Source organism: Equus quagga, chromosome 13 (assembly GCF_021613505.1).
Source record: "Equus quagga isolate Etosha38 chromosome 13, UCLA_HA_Equagga_1.0, whole genome shotgun sequence".
Lineage (NCBI taxonomy): Eukaryota > Metazoa > Chordata > Mammalia > Perissodactyla > Equidae > Equus > Equus quagga.
Window position 1 is genome coordinate 61,341,246 of NC_060279.1, and position 16,460 is coordinate 61,357,705.

Sequence of the window (16,460 nt, forward strand, 5' to 3'; positions counted from 1 at the left end):
AAAACCCAAATCTAGCTAAGAGCTATATGAAATTTAAAGCTATTGCTGGCTGATACAGTAAACACTGTAACTAACTGGCCAATTCACTGGAAAAATCAACCAAATTAATTCATTAAATGACTCTCTTTTGCTTTAAAGCTGTTCCTTTTCAATGTTAATTAAATAGTACAAATCACTTTACTATTTCCTAAAATTAACAAATTTCAATCAAACAATTAAATGTATGCTATTAATTCTCTTTTCTTTAAAGCTAGTAGTTCTCAGAAATTAGTAACATTAAAAAAGACACTGATATAAAGCTTAGAATAAAAGGATTAATATTGACTGTTCCAGTTTATTATTTTTTAAAATGTTTCTACAACATAAGAAAATGTACTTACTATTATTTGAAACTAGAACCAAAATAACATAAACAGACATTCTTTTCAAATTTGTGTTTGAATCATTATCAGATAAGAACCAAGCTAAGTCTTCAAACAATTCTGAAGTGCACAAAGTCTGCTGACAGTAAACTGAAATATAAAAATATAATTTTAATTTCTATGTATTAGCACAAACAAGTTTTACGATATGCTGAACAAAATATAAAGTTGCCAGACAGAATGGTTCTTAACCAGATCTCATTTCATTTGACATTTATTAGCCATACAACAAAATTTCTGACAAATTGATGTGTGCTTAGTAAATTAGTAGACGAAAGAAGCAATATCTTAAGCAGTACTCAATCTAGGCTCTAAAACATGTATCACAATCTCATGGAATTTCCAATAAAAACCTAACAAAAAATAAAATATAACAAAAAAATTTGAAGAGAATAGGTTAGTAACAAAACACAGCAAGAGAAAAATTCAAGAAAAGTCATAAAACTGCTTTAGAAAACAGATACAAATGATAACTGTCCTATTGTTTTAAGACTTTTCTACAAATAAAGATACGTTTTCAAAAAGCAAAAATGATACCTGACAGTGGGGTTTTTTGTGTGTGATAATCATGCAATAAACAGAATTTTTTTTCAAGTAATTTAAATATAGGGATATAATTACCATTTTATCCAGTGTGCAGAACCAGCTATTAGATATTAGACTCTCTCTCAAAGGGAAGGACTACATCTTACTTATTACCAATGCCTAGCACAGAGCTTGGTTCTTAACAAATGATGAAGATATATTTAATGGATGAAAAGATAAGAATATAAAGTTGTTTGACAAACAATGGTTTAGATTCAATCTCATTTCAGGTATACTACAGAAAATATTTTTGCCAACAACAATTTCTATACCCAGAATATATTTACCCACACACAAGATGGTTGTAAGTTATCTTTATCTTTTGATTTAATTACCTGGATATAGAGACAATGAACAGAATTAAAAAACCAGAGGTACACCACCACATATTAAAATTCATTAAGTGATAATGGCAGTATCTCAAATCAATGTGAAACAAACCTACTTTTTAATAAGCGTAAGAACAGGAAACAACTAATGCGTATCAACATAATAAATATAACAGAAAAATAAATTAAAAAGAAGTGTTAGGATAGTCGGATTACCATATAAAAAAAGATAGAAGTGGAGCCATTCATCATACCATAACCCAGGAAAGTTCAAAAAGGACAGGAAATGTAAAACTAAATCATAAAACCATACAAGTACCAAAAGAAAACGTGGGTGGATTGCCTATAACCTGAGAGTATGGAAAACTTTCCTATGACTCAAAATCCAGAAGCAAAAAGGGGAAAGATTGATGAATTTTATTTTCATAAAAATAAAAAAAACTTTTGCATGGCAAAAAGAAAAATGGTTAAGCATAGTAAAAGATAAAATTAAAAAAACACTTCCAATTAATAGCAAGAAAAATTGTGAAAGATTTTGAAATGGATGAAAATGATTACTAAACGTCCTGTGTAGCACACCCTTCTAGATTATCTGGGCCTTTCACAGTCTTTGGGCTATTTTACAACTCTGTAAATTATATAAAACTGATAGTAATGCAAGTTATTCTTGTTCATAGAAATGCAAAACATTTTGGCCAGCGGAATGCAATTGATTTTTGCCCTGCAAATACTGGCCAGTTATATGCCTATTTATAAATCCATTTCAGCATTCCTAAATGCCTATATTGTTTTGCCACTAATTTTGACACAGTCGTAACATTTTACTTATTCCTTCACAAATTAATGTTAAATAAAATCTCTAGCATGCATTAATTTAAATAAATAAATAAAGTACCTGGATAAATCTATCCAGACATGTAAAAAAATGAATTTCATTCTAAAATTATTTTTTAGTAGTTTGTTAAAGTATAACACAATGTGAAGGAAAACACAAAATAAAGTTTTAGTATTTTACCATTTTGTTCTGCAACAGTTCCTAATGTATACAAGGCTGCTTCTTTTACCACGTTATGTTCACTTGACTTTGCAAGATCTTTTACAAATGTCAAACCACCAATTTCCCTAAAATAAACACCTGCATTACCTGTAGGGTGTGCAGAGAAAACAAAACAGAAATGATATTTATTTGGATTATTCTTTTATAGATAAAATAAATCACATGAACACAGTAATATAACATGTAGAGTAACTGAGTGGAAGACAAAGAACTAGGCACATTTCACATATCGCAATACTCAAGAACTAGAACCACAGATAAAAATTCATTATCATGTCTTACTGTTCTGGTGACAAATTGAATGAATAGTGACCAAAGCTTCCTTTTGTGAAAAAGGGTTGTCCATTTGATACTTTAGACACTCCAATAATAAGTTCAGGTCAGTCTTCATTTCTAAAGAACAAAAGTTTCATTATTTTAAACTGAATGTTTTCTTTCAAAAACTAACCACTTAAATTTCACTTTCTAAATACATATCTTTGTAAAGTTTTCTTTTCAAATAATAAGTGTATATTACTTTTATAATCTAACAAACAATAACGATATATAAAAGAAACACGTTCTTTAAATAAAAGAACTTATAATTACTTGGTTTTCCCCTTGCATGAAATATATGAATAGAAAAAGCCAAATATTATTCTCTTTAAATAAAGCTACACTGGTTTAAATATCTGCCATTTAGAAATGAACTGAATGAAATGAAAATACAACATGTCAGAATTTGTGGAATGCTATTAAAGCAGTATTTAGGAGAGAATTTATAACATTAAACGTCTAAATTAGAAAAGAATTAAGGTCTCAAAAACAAGGACCTCAGCTTCCACCTTAAGAAACTAGAAAAAGGGTAAATTAAACCTGAAGTAAGTAGAAGAAAGAGAATTATAAAGATCAAGGCTGAAATCAGTGAGATAGAAAACAAAAAAACAACAGGCTGTCTCATTGAGAGGATCAATAAAACCAATAAACCTCTAGTGAAACTAATCAGGAAAAAAGGAGCAAAGATACATATTACCAATATCAGAATGAGAGAGATGGCATCACCACAGATTCTATAGATATTCAAAAGACAATAATGGTTATGTACATACCTACTTTATGTTACGTACTTCATACCTACAGATTCAATGACTTAAGTGAAATGGAGAAATTGCTTGAAAGACAGAAATTACCAAAACTCACTCAAGAAGAAACAGATAACCTGAATAGTCCTATATCTATGAAAGAAATTGAAATCCAGAGAATATTCCTGCAAAGAAAACTTCAGATTCAAATGACTTCATTTGTAAATTCTTCCAAACACTTAAGGAAGAAATAGTATCAGTTCTACAGAAACTGATCCCAAAGTTTGGAGAGAAGGAATACTTCCCAACTTATTCAATGAGGTTGGCATAATCGTTATACTAAAACCAAAGCCATTAGAAAGAAAAAAAGAAAACTACAGACCAATATCCCTCATGAATATACATGCAAAAAGTCTAAACAATGTTAGCAAATTGAATCCAAGGATATATTAAAATAACAGTACATCACGACCTAGACGGTTTATCCCAGGAACGCAGAGTTGGCTTAAGATTTGAAAAATCAGTCACTGTAATGCTACAAATTAAAAAGGAAAATCATATGGTCATCTCAATAGATGTAGAAAAAGCAATTGATTAAAATCCAACATTCATTTCTGATCAAAAAAAAAAAATTCAGCAAACTTATAATAGAAGGGAATCTCCTCAACCTGACAAAGTATACCTACAAAAAAAAAAAACCTACACTGAACATTATACTTAACAGGGAAAAACTGAATTCTTTCTCCCTAAGATCAGGAACAAAGAAATGCTTAACATTGTATTGGAGAACCTAGCCAGTGCCATCGGTTAAGAAAAAAGAAATAAAAGTCATCCAAGTTGGAAAGAAAACAGGAAAACTATCTGCATTCACATGTGACATGATCTTCTGCGTAGATATCTGATGGAATCTACAAAAGAGCTACTAGAACTAATAAGCGAGTATAGTAAAATTTTAGCATATCCATTTAACATACAAAAATCAGTAATATATTAGCAATAAACAATTGGAAATTGAAATTTAAAAACAATGTCATTTACAATAGCATCAAAAATATGAAATACTTAGGGATAAATATGACAAATGATATGAACAACATGTACACTGAAAACTAAAAAATACTGCTGAGAGGGGCCGGCCGGGGGGTGCAGCCGTTAAGTGTGCACGTTCCACTTTGGCGGCCCAGGGTTCACTGGTTGGGATCCCAGGTACAGACATGGCACCGCTTGGCAAGCCATGCTGTGGCAGGCATCCCACATATAAAGTAGAGGAAGATGGGCATGGATGTTAGCTCAGGGCCAGTCTTCCTCAGCAAAAAGAGGAGGATTGGCAGCAGAAGTTAGCTCAGGGCTAAGCGTCCTCAAAAAAAAAAATACTGCTGAGAGATATTAAAGAAGATTGAAATAAAGGGAAATAATGGGTTGGAAGACTAATTGTTAAGATGTCAATTCTTGGGGCCGGCACTGTGGCTGAGTGGTTAAGTTTGCACACTCCGCTTTGGCAGCCCGGGGTTTCATCGGTTGGGATCCTGGACGTAGACATGGCACCACTCATCAAGCCATGCTGAGGCAGCATCCCACATGCCACAACTAGAAGGACTCACAACTAAAAGTATACAACTATGTACCAGGGGGCTTTGGGGAGAAAAAGGAAAAATAAAATCTTAAAAAAAAAAAAAAAAGATGTCAATTCTCCCCAAATTGATCTCTAGATTCAATGAAAACACAACAGGCTTTTTTGGTAGAAATTGATAAGCTGATTCCAAAATTCATATGGAAATACAAAGGACCTAGAATAGCCAAACAATTCTGAAAAAGAATAAAGCTGGAAGACTAACACTACCTGAACTGAAGGCTTATTATAAAGCTATAGTAATCAAAAGAGCATAATATTGGCATCAACATAGACAAATAGATCAGTGAAACAGAATACAGTCCAAAAATAAACCCATACATATATGAATAGCTGATCTTTTACAAAGGTAAAAAGGCAATGCAGAGGGAAAAGAATAGTCTTTTCAACAAATGGTGCTAGAAAAACTACATATCCGTATTCAGAAACATAATAAAACAATATTTGAATCCATACTTCACGCTAGACAAAAATTAACTCAAAATGGATTGCAAACCTAAATGTAAAATCTAAAACTATAAAATTTTTAAATGATAACATAGGAGAACATCTTTGCAACCTTGGGTTAGGTGAAGATTTCTTGGACACAACACTAATAGCACAATCTGTAGGGGGAAAAAAGAATAAATTGGACTTCATCAAAATTTAAAACTTCATTATCTTAATAGTATTTTCTGAAGTGTATAAAAGACAAGCCACAAACTGAGAGAAAATCTCTGCAAAGCACATGTACATGCAGAAAATATATAGGCCTCTCAAAACTCAACAATAAGAGGACAAACTACTCAATAAAACAATGGGCAAAAGATTTGAACAGATACTTCAACAAAAAAGATATACAGATAGCAAATAAGCACACAAAAAGCTGCTTAACATCATTAATCATTAGGGAAATGCAGATTAAAATCATAAGGGGATACCATTACATTCCCACTAGAATGACTAAAATTTAAAAGACTGACCATAACAAATGTTGGCGAGGATATAAAGGAATTGGAACTCTCATATACTGCTGGTGGAAAGATAAAATGGTAGAACCACTTTGAAAGTTCAGCAGTTTCATAAGTTGTTAAACATATACCTACCATTTGATCTAGCCATTCCACTCCTAAGCATTTACCCAAAAGAAACAAGATATATGTCCATACAAAGACTCATACACAAATGTTCATGGCAGCATTCTACGTAATAGCCAAAAACTGTAAACAACTAAAAGGTCCATCAACAGATGAATGAATAAAGAAACTGTGGTATAACCATACAATGGAATAATACTTAGCAATAAAAAAGAATTACCTATTGATATATGCCACAACATGGATTAATCCCAAAATAATTATGCTGAGTGAAAGAAACCAAACAAAAAGGGAGTACATACTATGTGATTCCATATACTGAAAAAATGCAAAGTAGACTATAGTAACAGAAGGCAGATCAGTGGTTGCTTGGGGAAGGGGAGTCCGGAAAGGGATAGGAGAGAGGTATTAAAAAAGAGCATGAGGATATGTTCATACCTTGATTGTGCCAGTGTTTGCATAGGTATATACATATGTCAAAACTTATCAAAATATAAACTTTAAATACTTATTTGCAGCTAAAAAGGAAAACAATAGATGGTCATTTTCCTATAAAATTCTTTACCAGAGACTTTAAAAAATTTCTTATCTTGCTTTTAAGGATTTAAATAAAATTGTATATAGACTTTGACATATGCGTGAATTAACATTTAAAGTTCTCAAAGATACAGGATGAAGGGAGGACATAAAAATATAGAGGAGCACACTAAAAAAACTAAAATCTATTATGAATCAATAGTCTTCCTCTTGAAAGAAATTCAACTGGCAATGAAATAATTCATGACTCAATTTGTTAGTGAAAAACCATAGTACAAAGGTTATCATTAAGTTGTCTCGGAGCAACAGCAAACACTTATTGGTCATGTTCTACATTAATAGAAACCGTAAAGTTTGACTGTATGGATATCAATAAGCCACTCATCATCAATAACATGCCAAAGAGGATTTTTGATGGGGCATGGTGATTTCCAATTCTAGGCACAAGCGCAGAGTGCAAGAAACGTCCCTACATACTCCTCTTATTTCCTTCTGTACTCCCCTCTCGTACTTTGACATTTCCTATCATAATCCCTCCCTTCCCAGCTAAAGCACCCACTGACATCTACAACTTGGTTTTATCTTCTCCAGGCTATGCAACTTAGTCCCTTAAATAATTCCTTAAGAAAATAAGCAAGCCAGCAAAAACTGAAGTATACCATAAAAGCACAAGCAATAAAAAATGAATAAATTGGACTTAAAACTGAAAATTTTTGAGCTTCAAAAAATATCATCAAGCATGTGAAAAGAAAACTCACAGACTGGAAGAAAATATCTGCAAATCAGATATCCAATAAGGCATTGTGTTCAGAAAGAACTCTTAAAACTCAATAATAAAAAAAAATCCAATTAAAAATCACACACATCCTCTGCAACACTTGTAGTTTCCTGTCTTGTTAATTATAGCCATTCTAATGGGAGTGAAGTGATAGCTCATTGTAGTTTTGATTTGCATTTCCCTGATAGTTCATGATATTGAACATCTTTTCATGTGCCTGCTGGCCATCCGTATATCTTCTTTGGCGAAATGTCTGTTCAGATCTTTTGCTCATTTTTTAATTCGGTTTTTAGTTTTTTTGTTGTTGAGATGTATGAGTTCTTTATATATTTTGGATATTAACCCCTCATCAGCTGTATGGTTTGCAAATATTTTCTCCCAATTGTGAGGTCGTCTTTTCATTCTGTTGATGGTTTCCTTTGCTATGCAGAAGCTTTTTAGTGTCATGTAGGAGATATCGCCTCACTCCCATCAGAATGGCTATGGTTAACAAGACAGGAAATAAGTGTTGGAGAGGATGTGGAGAGAAGGGAACTCCCATACACTGCTGGTGTGAGTGCAAACTGGTGCAGCGACTATGGAAAACAGTATGGAGATTCCTCAAAAATTAAGACTAACTACCATACGATCCAGCTATTCCACTGCTGGGTATTCATCCAAAGAATACGAAAACACGAATACGTAAAGATACATGCACCCCTATGTTCACTGAAGCATTATTCACAATAGCTAAGTCTTGGAAGCAAGCTAGGTGCCCATCAAGGGATGAAGGGATAAAGAATATGTGGTATATACACACAATGGAACACTACTCAGCAATAAGAAACGATGAAATCTGGCCATTTGTGACAACATAAATGGATTTCGAGAGTATTATGCTAAGTAAAATAAGGTAGAGGGAGAAAGTCAAATACCATATGATCTCACTCATAAGTAGATGATAAAAACAACAAGAAACAATCACATAGAGACAGCGATTGCATTGGTGGTTACCAGAGGGGAAGGAGGGAGGAGGAAGGGCAAAAGGGGTGATTAGGCATATGTGTGTGGTAATGGATTGTAACTAGTCTTTGGGTGGTGAACATGATGTAATCTACACAGAAATCGAAATATAATGATGTACATCTGAAATTTATATAATGTTATAAACATTATTATAAACAATGTTACCTCAATTAAAAAAAAATCTGAGCACATGAACACCAAAATACATCCATAAGTATGTTCATAAAAGCATTTTCTACAATAGGCCCAAACTGGAAACAATCCAAACGTCCACCAACATTAGAATTGGCTTTTTTAGGTGTGATTTAGTATACAATGGAGCACTACTATAGAGTAATGAAAATGAATGAACTCAACTACATGCCATGACATGGACAAAGCTCATAAACAACAACATTGAGCAAAAGAGGCAAGAAACAACAAAATTCATAAAGTATGATTCCATTCAAACAGAGTTCACAACAGAAAAATATTTTATTTAGAAACGTACCCACAGATGGTAAAATTTTTTAAATGCAAGGAAATTATTATAAAAAAAGTCAGGATAGAGTTACTTCTAGTAGGTAGCAATAAGGCTATAATTGAATAGGAGTCCACTGGAGGCCTTTGGGTGGTAGCAATGTTCTATTTCTTAACCTGGGCTTTATCTAAATGGGGTGAGTGTGTGTGTGTGTGTGTGTGTGTGTGTGCATGTACTTTATGTATGTTATATAGCACAATAAAGACAAAAGAAATTTTAAATGTAAATAAAAAAACCACACAAGGGATTTGAATAGACATTTCCCCAAAGAAGATATACAAATGGTCAGTAAGTATAAGAAAAGATGCTCAGCATCATTAGTCATTAGGGAAATACAAACCCAAACCACAATTAGATAGCACTTCACATCCACTAGGATGGCTACAATCAAAAAGACAATCTATAACAAGTGTTGACCAAGGATTTTGAGAAAGTAGAGCCCTTATACATTGTCGTAGGAATGTAAAATAGTACAGCCACTTTGGCAAACAGTCTAGCAGTTCCTCAAAAGGTTAAGCATAAATTTACCATAGACTCAGCAATTCCACTCCTAGGTATATACCTAAGAGAAATGAAAACATATGTCCATACAAAAACTTATACGTGAACGTTCATAGCAGGATTATTCATAATGGCCAAACAGTGGAAACTCAAATGTCCATCAACTCTTGAATGGATAAATAAAATGATATTTCCATTCAATGAAATATTACTCAGTGACAAAAAGGAATGAAAATACTGATACAAGATAGATGATCCTTAAAAACATTATGCTAAGTGAAAGAAGTCAGTCACAAAAGCCCACATATTATATGATTTCATTTGTATGAAATGTCCAGAATACGCAAATCTAGAGACAGAAAATAGATTAGTGTGCCTAGGGTTGCAGGGGGGTGGGGGAAGGGGGGAGGGGTGCGGGGGGTGGTGACTGCTAAAGAGAATGGAGTTCCTTGGGGGGTGATGAAAATGTTCTAAAATTGATTGTAGTGATGGTTGCACAATACTGTGAATACACTAAAAACAAGTGAATTATATATTTTAAATGGGCAAATTGTGTGGTATGTTAATTATATCTTAATAAAGTTATTATATATAAAAAACCAAATTACTAGTATGCTTTGCAGTTGACCAAATGACCAAAGCAGCCCCTATCACAGTTCTTTTGGGTGACTGACATGGATGTCGGGAAACAGAGAGTCCCTCTCCTTTCCAAATTTCAAAATGTACGTAAATTTGGCTAGTCACTTCCAAGGCCAAACTTTGGACCCTTGTCATTAGTCAAAAACAGCTCTATCACTGATATTTTCAACTCTATTATTTTACTTTTTGAATATTTCCCCTAATTCTTTCAATTGTCTTACTTCCTTATTCTTATATTTACTCCTTGACCCCTAAGATCTCTAATTCCTTTAAGTTCTCCAAGACTTCTCATTTCACTTCCTTCCCTATTCATCCCAGATGCCAGGATTCATCACCTCACCGATTATCTTGCTAGGATTCTTTTGACTCCTAGTCTTTCCAATAAACATATCTTATAATCTTAATCAAGACTCAGAAACACTTTCCTTTCTTTGTTTTTTCAGCTCAAATTTGGGCACTGTTAAAGGGAAAAAAATTTAAGCAGTTATACCTTACAAATATCTTGTATGCATTCCAAGTTACAGCCCCTGACTCTACTTAGTAATCCCATCCAAGGTCAGCTCTATCTCCCACTCCCTTCTGCTTTGCCTCCCATTTTCCTCAAAGGCTATTCTAAATCTTCAGCTCTCTTCAAACGTCCAACCCCAGCCCCACATCTCACTCTCTTCCATTTTATGTTTTAATTTGGGTTTCTCCAGAAGTAGACCACGAGACAGGGACTTGAGCACAAGCACTTTTTTAAGAAGGTAAAATAGGAAAGGGAAGACAGACAAAAGAAAGTTATTATTATGGGTAACTAGAGCTTAATCCTACTGGGAAACTCTAGAAGCCAGGGTAGAGCCATGTGTCTCAGAGTCATCCCTGCCAGAAGGTGAAGAGTATTTATCCATCAACTCCCATCGGTCATTTGCTTAGGGCTGCTCCCAGGGAAAGGGTCATTAATTACCTGGCATCTCTGGCTTGCCTTGCTCTCTGGGCAAAGCAGATTACAAACACCAGAATAAACCCTCAGTCAAAAAGACACAGATTAGTTAGGCCTGACAGAATTCCCGAAACACTTTCTACAGTACAGACTTCCTACAAAATATCTACAGCCACACCCATTCTTATCTCTTCCTCTGCAATATCAGAACAGGTATCCAGCTCCCTTCCTGTTCATGGTTAATCCATTCACCCGTGTTCTGGGACCCTTTAGTGACTACAACTACTATAGTTTGGTGGGGGTTTTTCCTGTCCAGAATGATTTCCCTCCTCCTTGCAGTTTCTTTGGAGAACTCTTCCTCACAACTCTGTTTCCCAGCTGTAAGAACTGATACATTTCCTTTTTTGCTTGAACTGGTTTGAGTTGGATTTCTCTCACAGGCAACTCAAAAGACACTATTATAGGTTCATGACCTCCTTAAAACTCTATTCTTTTGACAAATCTTTACTGAATGCCTACTACGCATCCACTCTGTACCCGACAGGATTCTGATTCCAAGAACTCATAATCTGGTGATGGAGACAGAGAAGGATGTAGGTAATTTCCGTAGTGCGATAAATGGTCTGAGAGGGGCGTCTACGATTATCCTCTCTCTAGTTTCTTCATCTTCTTCTCCAGAATGCCCATTCACTCTTCATATATTCCCTTGTCTCTATGCCCCTTATAAGAACCTGTTAACATTACAACCTCCCTCTAGCTACTGCCGTATATCTTCAGTCAAGCTTTTAAGACGAGTAAGCTATTTCATATTGTCTTCAGATTCTTATTTCCCAACCATACCTCAACATACTGCAATCTGGCTGAAGTTTATTAAATGTACTGTTAATAAAACAAATGACCTCCTAAATGCAAAATCCAGTGGATAACTCAGTCATCATCTGTGGACATTTGACACTAATGCTCTCAAGCAATCTTTCTGATGAAGCATTCTTAAGGCTAATTTCCAAAATATCACATTCCTGACTCTCCATTCACCTTTCTGAATTTTTCTGTCTTTTGAGGGCCCTCTTCCTCAGCCAAAGCCTTATGTAACAGTATGCATTAAAGAACACTATTCCCTATCCTTTCCTTTTTATATATTTCCTGTCTGGTTAATCTCCATGCCCATGGATTTAATTTCCATCTTTCTAATGACAACTCTGAAATCTGTACTTCCAGGTATACTTTGATAGTGGTTCTCTCAAGTTCTCACTGTTCTTGTACATACCTCCAATAAACCAGTTATCATATGGTATTCTAATTATCAGCACGCCTTTTTCTATTAGAATGTCAGCTTTCTGAAGTCAGTGTGACAGGCACAGTGTACGTACACAAAAAATATTTATATAAATTGCTGAATGATTCTTTCATTTCCTGGATCCTGTCAGATAATCTGCAGTATATCCCACAAATATATTATAAAACTAATTCCAGATACAGTTATATGTCACTTAGCGACGGGGATATATCTGAAAAATGCATCATTAGGCGATGTCATTGCTGTGCAAACATCATAGAGTGAACTTACACAAACCTAGACAGTATAGCCTACTACACACCTGGGCTACATGGTACGAATCTTATGGGACCATTGTCATATATGTGGTCTGTAGTTGCCCAAAACGTTGTTAAGCAGTGCATGACTGTTTATGATCCATGAATTTCTCACCTTGTATTTTCTTTGTGTCCTCACTTTCCATGCTTGTCTGTATTCTTTCTCCTTATATTTCATCTATAAGATAAAGTGTTTTCTCAATTTAAATCAATGTTTGAGAATTTCAGCATTATAAATGCAAAAGGGTAGGGAAAGAATAGTTTACCTGAAACCAGACGAACAGGGATTGAATCTACAACTTACTGGATGTGTGATACAGGGCGTGCTTAAGTTCTCTGAGGCTCAGATTCCTCAAATGTAAAGTAGACGGTTCCTACTTCATTGAGTTGTTACAGGAATTAAATTTGAAAACATACATGAGCGCATCTGGTTTTCTTAAGCACCAGAGGCATTCAACACATTAAATAAACACATGGATGATTGGTTGACTGAATCTGACTGATCTTCTTCTGGTCCTACTTCCTTATTTTCTTTCCCATAAATTTTCATCCCACTGTTTCAGATTGGGCACCCCTCCAAAAATCAGAATCAGAAGTTGAACACACACTTTGGAATAGCATTTCTCTTAACAAGCTAAGTTTAATACTAAAAATTTTTCTAACAATCCATGGTTCTTTCAACACAGTATTCCACTATTGAGCTTAAATCTTTGTTTATATATCATTTGTTAGAAGAATTTTAAAAATAACTGGCAACGCTGAAATGGCTTCTCATATCCTTTAAAATGCTAAACCGATTTTTTAGAAAAATGTAACAGATTCCAATTAACTTCTTAGAACAATAAATTAGGACTCACAGAACTCCAAAATTATTTACTCCAACACTATGTGGTTCAAGGGAGATACCTAACTATCCTTTCTATTTTTAATTCTCACTCTCAAAATGAAAACAAAAATTCCCAAACAAAAAATTTTTAATAGTAAATGTGAGAATTTTTAATAAAGTAATGTACAAATACATACTAGCTTTGCCATTTTTAAACCTAAATATCTCATTAAAAGAAGACTGGTTAGGTACATTATAGTACATCCACAGGATACGGTTACAAGAACCTTGATGTTTACTCTAAATGTTTAATAGCAAGGAAAAATGCTTCTGTTACAATGTTAATCAAAAAGAGCAAGACAAAAATTTTATCTACAGCATGATCCCAATGATGTAGAGGCAAACATAAAAACTAGTTGAAAGACAGGAACATGCTGACAATTGCATTCTTTAGCTGGTGGCTCTATGGTGTTTTATTCCACTGTTTTCTATTTTTCACAATTTTTACAATAATAAAAGCTTCTGACTTTCCACAAGTCCTATCATAGGCCAGGCTCTGTTCTATAAACCTTACAAACATTATCTTTTTAATCTTTACAGCAACCCTACGGGGAAGCAATAAGGATAAAGTCAGATGATGAGAGGGTAAACAATTTGCCCAAGTTCAAACAGCTACCAAGTGCCAGAGCTGCCAAGAAAACCTGAGGCCGGGCCCTACACTCTTACGCCCCAGTATACTGTCTCCCATATGTAAACATGCATTACCTTCAGGAAAATGGGTAAAGATTTGGAAAAGGAAGACTAAATTAAAAAACAGACTGCTAAAAAAATGGACTACTGTATCACATGTGGAGGTTTTTGCTTTGTGAAGGAATTTAAGGACTATTCTCTTAGTTTTAATCAGTCAATCTATTCTGCTTTTTAATACAATTTTATTTTTAAAGAGGGATATAATTTTTAAATATAAATGTCTTGAAATCGAAACTGACAAAACACACTACCGTCTATTCCCCTTTGTCTTTCTTATACCGTTTTCTAATAAATGGTTACTTTGCACAGTAAATTTAAAGTTTGCCAAGTACCTAGTAGAGTTACACAAGTCATCTACTTTCTAGCTAAGTGCTTAAAACCATCCACAGCAAAGGACAGTAACTTTCAAGGGACTGATAATTTAAAAATTATACTTAAAATTATAAAATACAGTCTATTCCCAAGAACAAAACCATCTGCCCGATAAAGCAGAGTATTATTTTCAGTAATTTAGTGAAGATGCAAATTGTAATGAACGACAAGATTCCAAAATGATTTACTGTATTTTCACAGGAAAAAAAAAAAGATTTTTCCAGGTAACAGGAAGAAACTACCCCATTTACAGGATCCACTCAATCTACTTCCAAAAATAGTACTGTTTAACTCAAATCCAAATTTAAGCAAGAAAACTAGCTGAACTCTTTTACTTGGCTTAGAAAACGTTAACATGAAAAGCTTCAGAAATCTAAATATCCCCCCAAATACCTGAAAGATAAATGCTATCTTTCTGTGTAAGGCTGGGGGGGGGGCTGAAAATCCTACTAACTGCCATGACTACATTGTCGACATTGAGAAATAAGCGTCAATCGGACCAGGAAACAAGACGGGGGCGCCCGGAGCGGGTTCACGCCGCCACACGAGCGCCTGGGCCGCGGCAGGCTGGCGCCGCCGTTCCGCGCCCACACTCGTCACCCCGCCCCAGCGTCCACGGAACCCGGCGCACGAGCTTTCTGAGGCGGCGAGGCCCCTCCGCCGCTTCCTCATCCGCGCTCATCCCCGCACGGCCCGCTCACCTAAAGGGCCGGAAGAACTCCTTCCGCAGCGGCCCCTCGGGCTCCTCCGAGAGCGTTCCCCAGCCCCTGTGAGGACCGCGCCGGTTAAACGCGCCGTCGGGCCCCACCGCAGGCGACTCTTCGGTAGCGGGAGGGCCCCAAAGGCAGCCCAGGTACCGCGCCCTTCCCTCAGGGGCCGCCTCGACCCGAGAACCGATGTCCCCGTGGCTCCCACCCTTGCCTACATCAGAATCAGCTGGGGAGGCCCGGCTATGCTCAAGCACAATCGGGTCGGAAACCGCCAGCCCCCAGAGGCCTAAGTGGTACGTGACAATCGCTTTGCCAGAGGCTGCGGGGACTGCGGCCTCCTCAGGAAGGCCCCTCGCCCCTGCTCAACCCATCCCCTCACGTAGGCCAGTTAAGAAGGGAACAGCGGGGCGACCCGCATCCTGGCCGCTATAAGGGCCACCCCGGCCGCAGGCCGCCTGCCACGACGGAACGGTCCCAAGGCGGGCCTGGGCAGGCCCCGAAGGCGCAGGGAGCAGCGGCCGTGGCCTTTACCCTCAAGTCACAGCGCTTGGACTCCCCCGCTTTCTCCCTTGCTGCCTTCCTACGACGACGCCGCCTGACCCGTTTTCCCGCCGACCAGGCCACACGCACTTCCGCAGGGCGGGACTTCCGGCCGCCCGCCCCACCCCCACGCGGCGTCTCTGGGTCGGCTTCTCTTCCACGACGTTCCCACGGGCAGGCGAGTAGCAAGGGTGTGGATGTGGGGTCTTTAGCAGTGGGGAGTCACTACTTGAAGGGGAAATCATCTAATCTCACCACCCCCTGTTTTTAGGGCTTCCATTGCCCAGACGGGCATTCACCCGAGTTAGGAGAGCCGGCTCGGGCTCTGGGACGGTGGGCACGGGGCTCGCGTGGCAGCACGTGCCCAGGCATGGGGGGCGGGGAGGCCCGCCCGGCCCTCAGTCCTCGCGCACAACCTTCCCTCCGCGTTGTATCCGGTCCTTGTTTTCTGATAAAACTATGTATCTGAAATACCTGTCTTTTAAAATTCCATTACTTTTACCAACCAGTGATGGTCGTAAGATGTTCGTAGCTAAAATCTGCACATAGCTTAAATTCATGATTTAAGACTTATGTAAGAAAACTATTTTAAGCTATTTCTAATGAA

General features: G+C 36.6%; 1 protein-coding gene across 4 annotated transcripts in view; it reads right to left on the reverse strand.

Moving 5' to 3' along the window:
• TERB1 (telomere repeat binding bouquet formation protein 1) overlaps nt 1-15,897 on the reverse strand; it is a 44,430-nt gene extending 28,533 nt beyond the window's left edge. For 2 of the 4 annotated variants that reach the window (XM_046683265.1, XM_046683262.1), the window contains exons 1-5: nt 15,305-15,897; nt 12,771-12,833; nt 2,676-2,786; nt 2,352-2,480; nt 381-512 (exon numbers count right to left, since the gene is read on the reverse strand). In XM_046683265.1, coding sequence (XP_046539221.1) covers nt 381-512; nt 2,352-2,480; nt 2,676-2,786; nt 12,771-12,801 — 403 coding nt within the window. In that variant the 5' untranslated portion in view covers nt 12,802-12,833; nt 15,305-15,897. The remainder of the gene's footprint in view (nt 1-380; nt 513-2,351; nt 2,481-2,675; nt 2,787-12,770; nt 12,834-15,304) is intronic. The other 2 variants (XM_046683263.1, XM_046683264.1) reach the window with 2 other exon arrangements.
• Between the last annotated feature and the right edge of the window lie 563 nt (nt 15,898-16,460).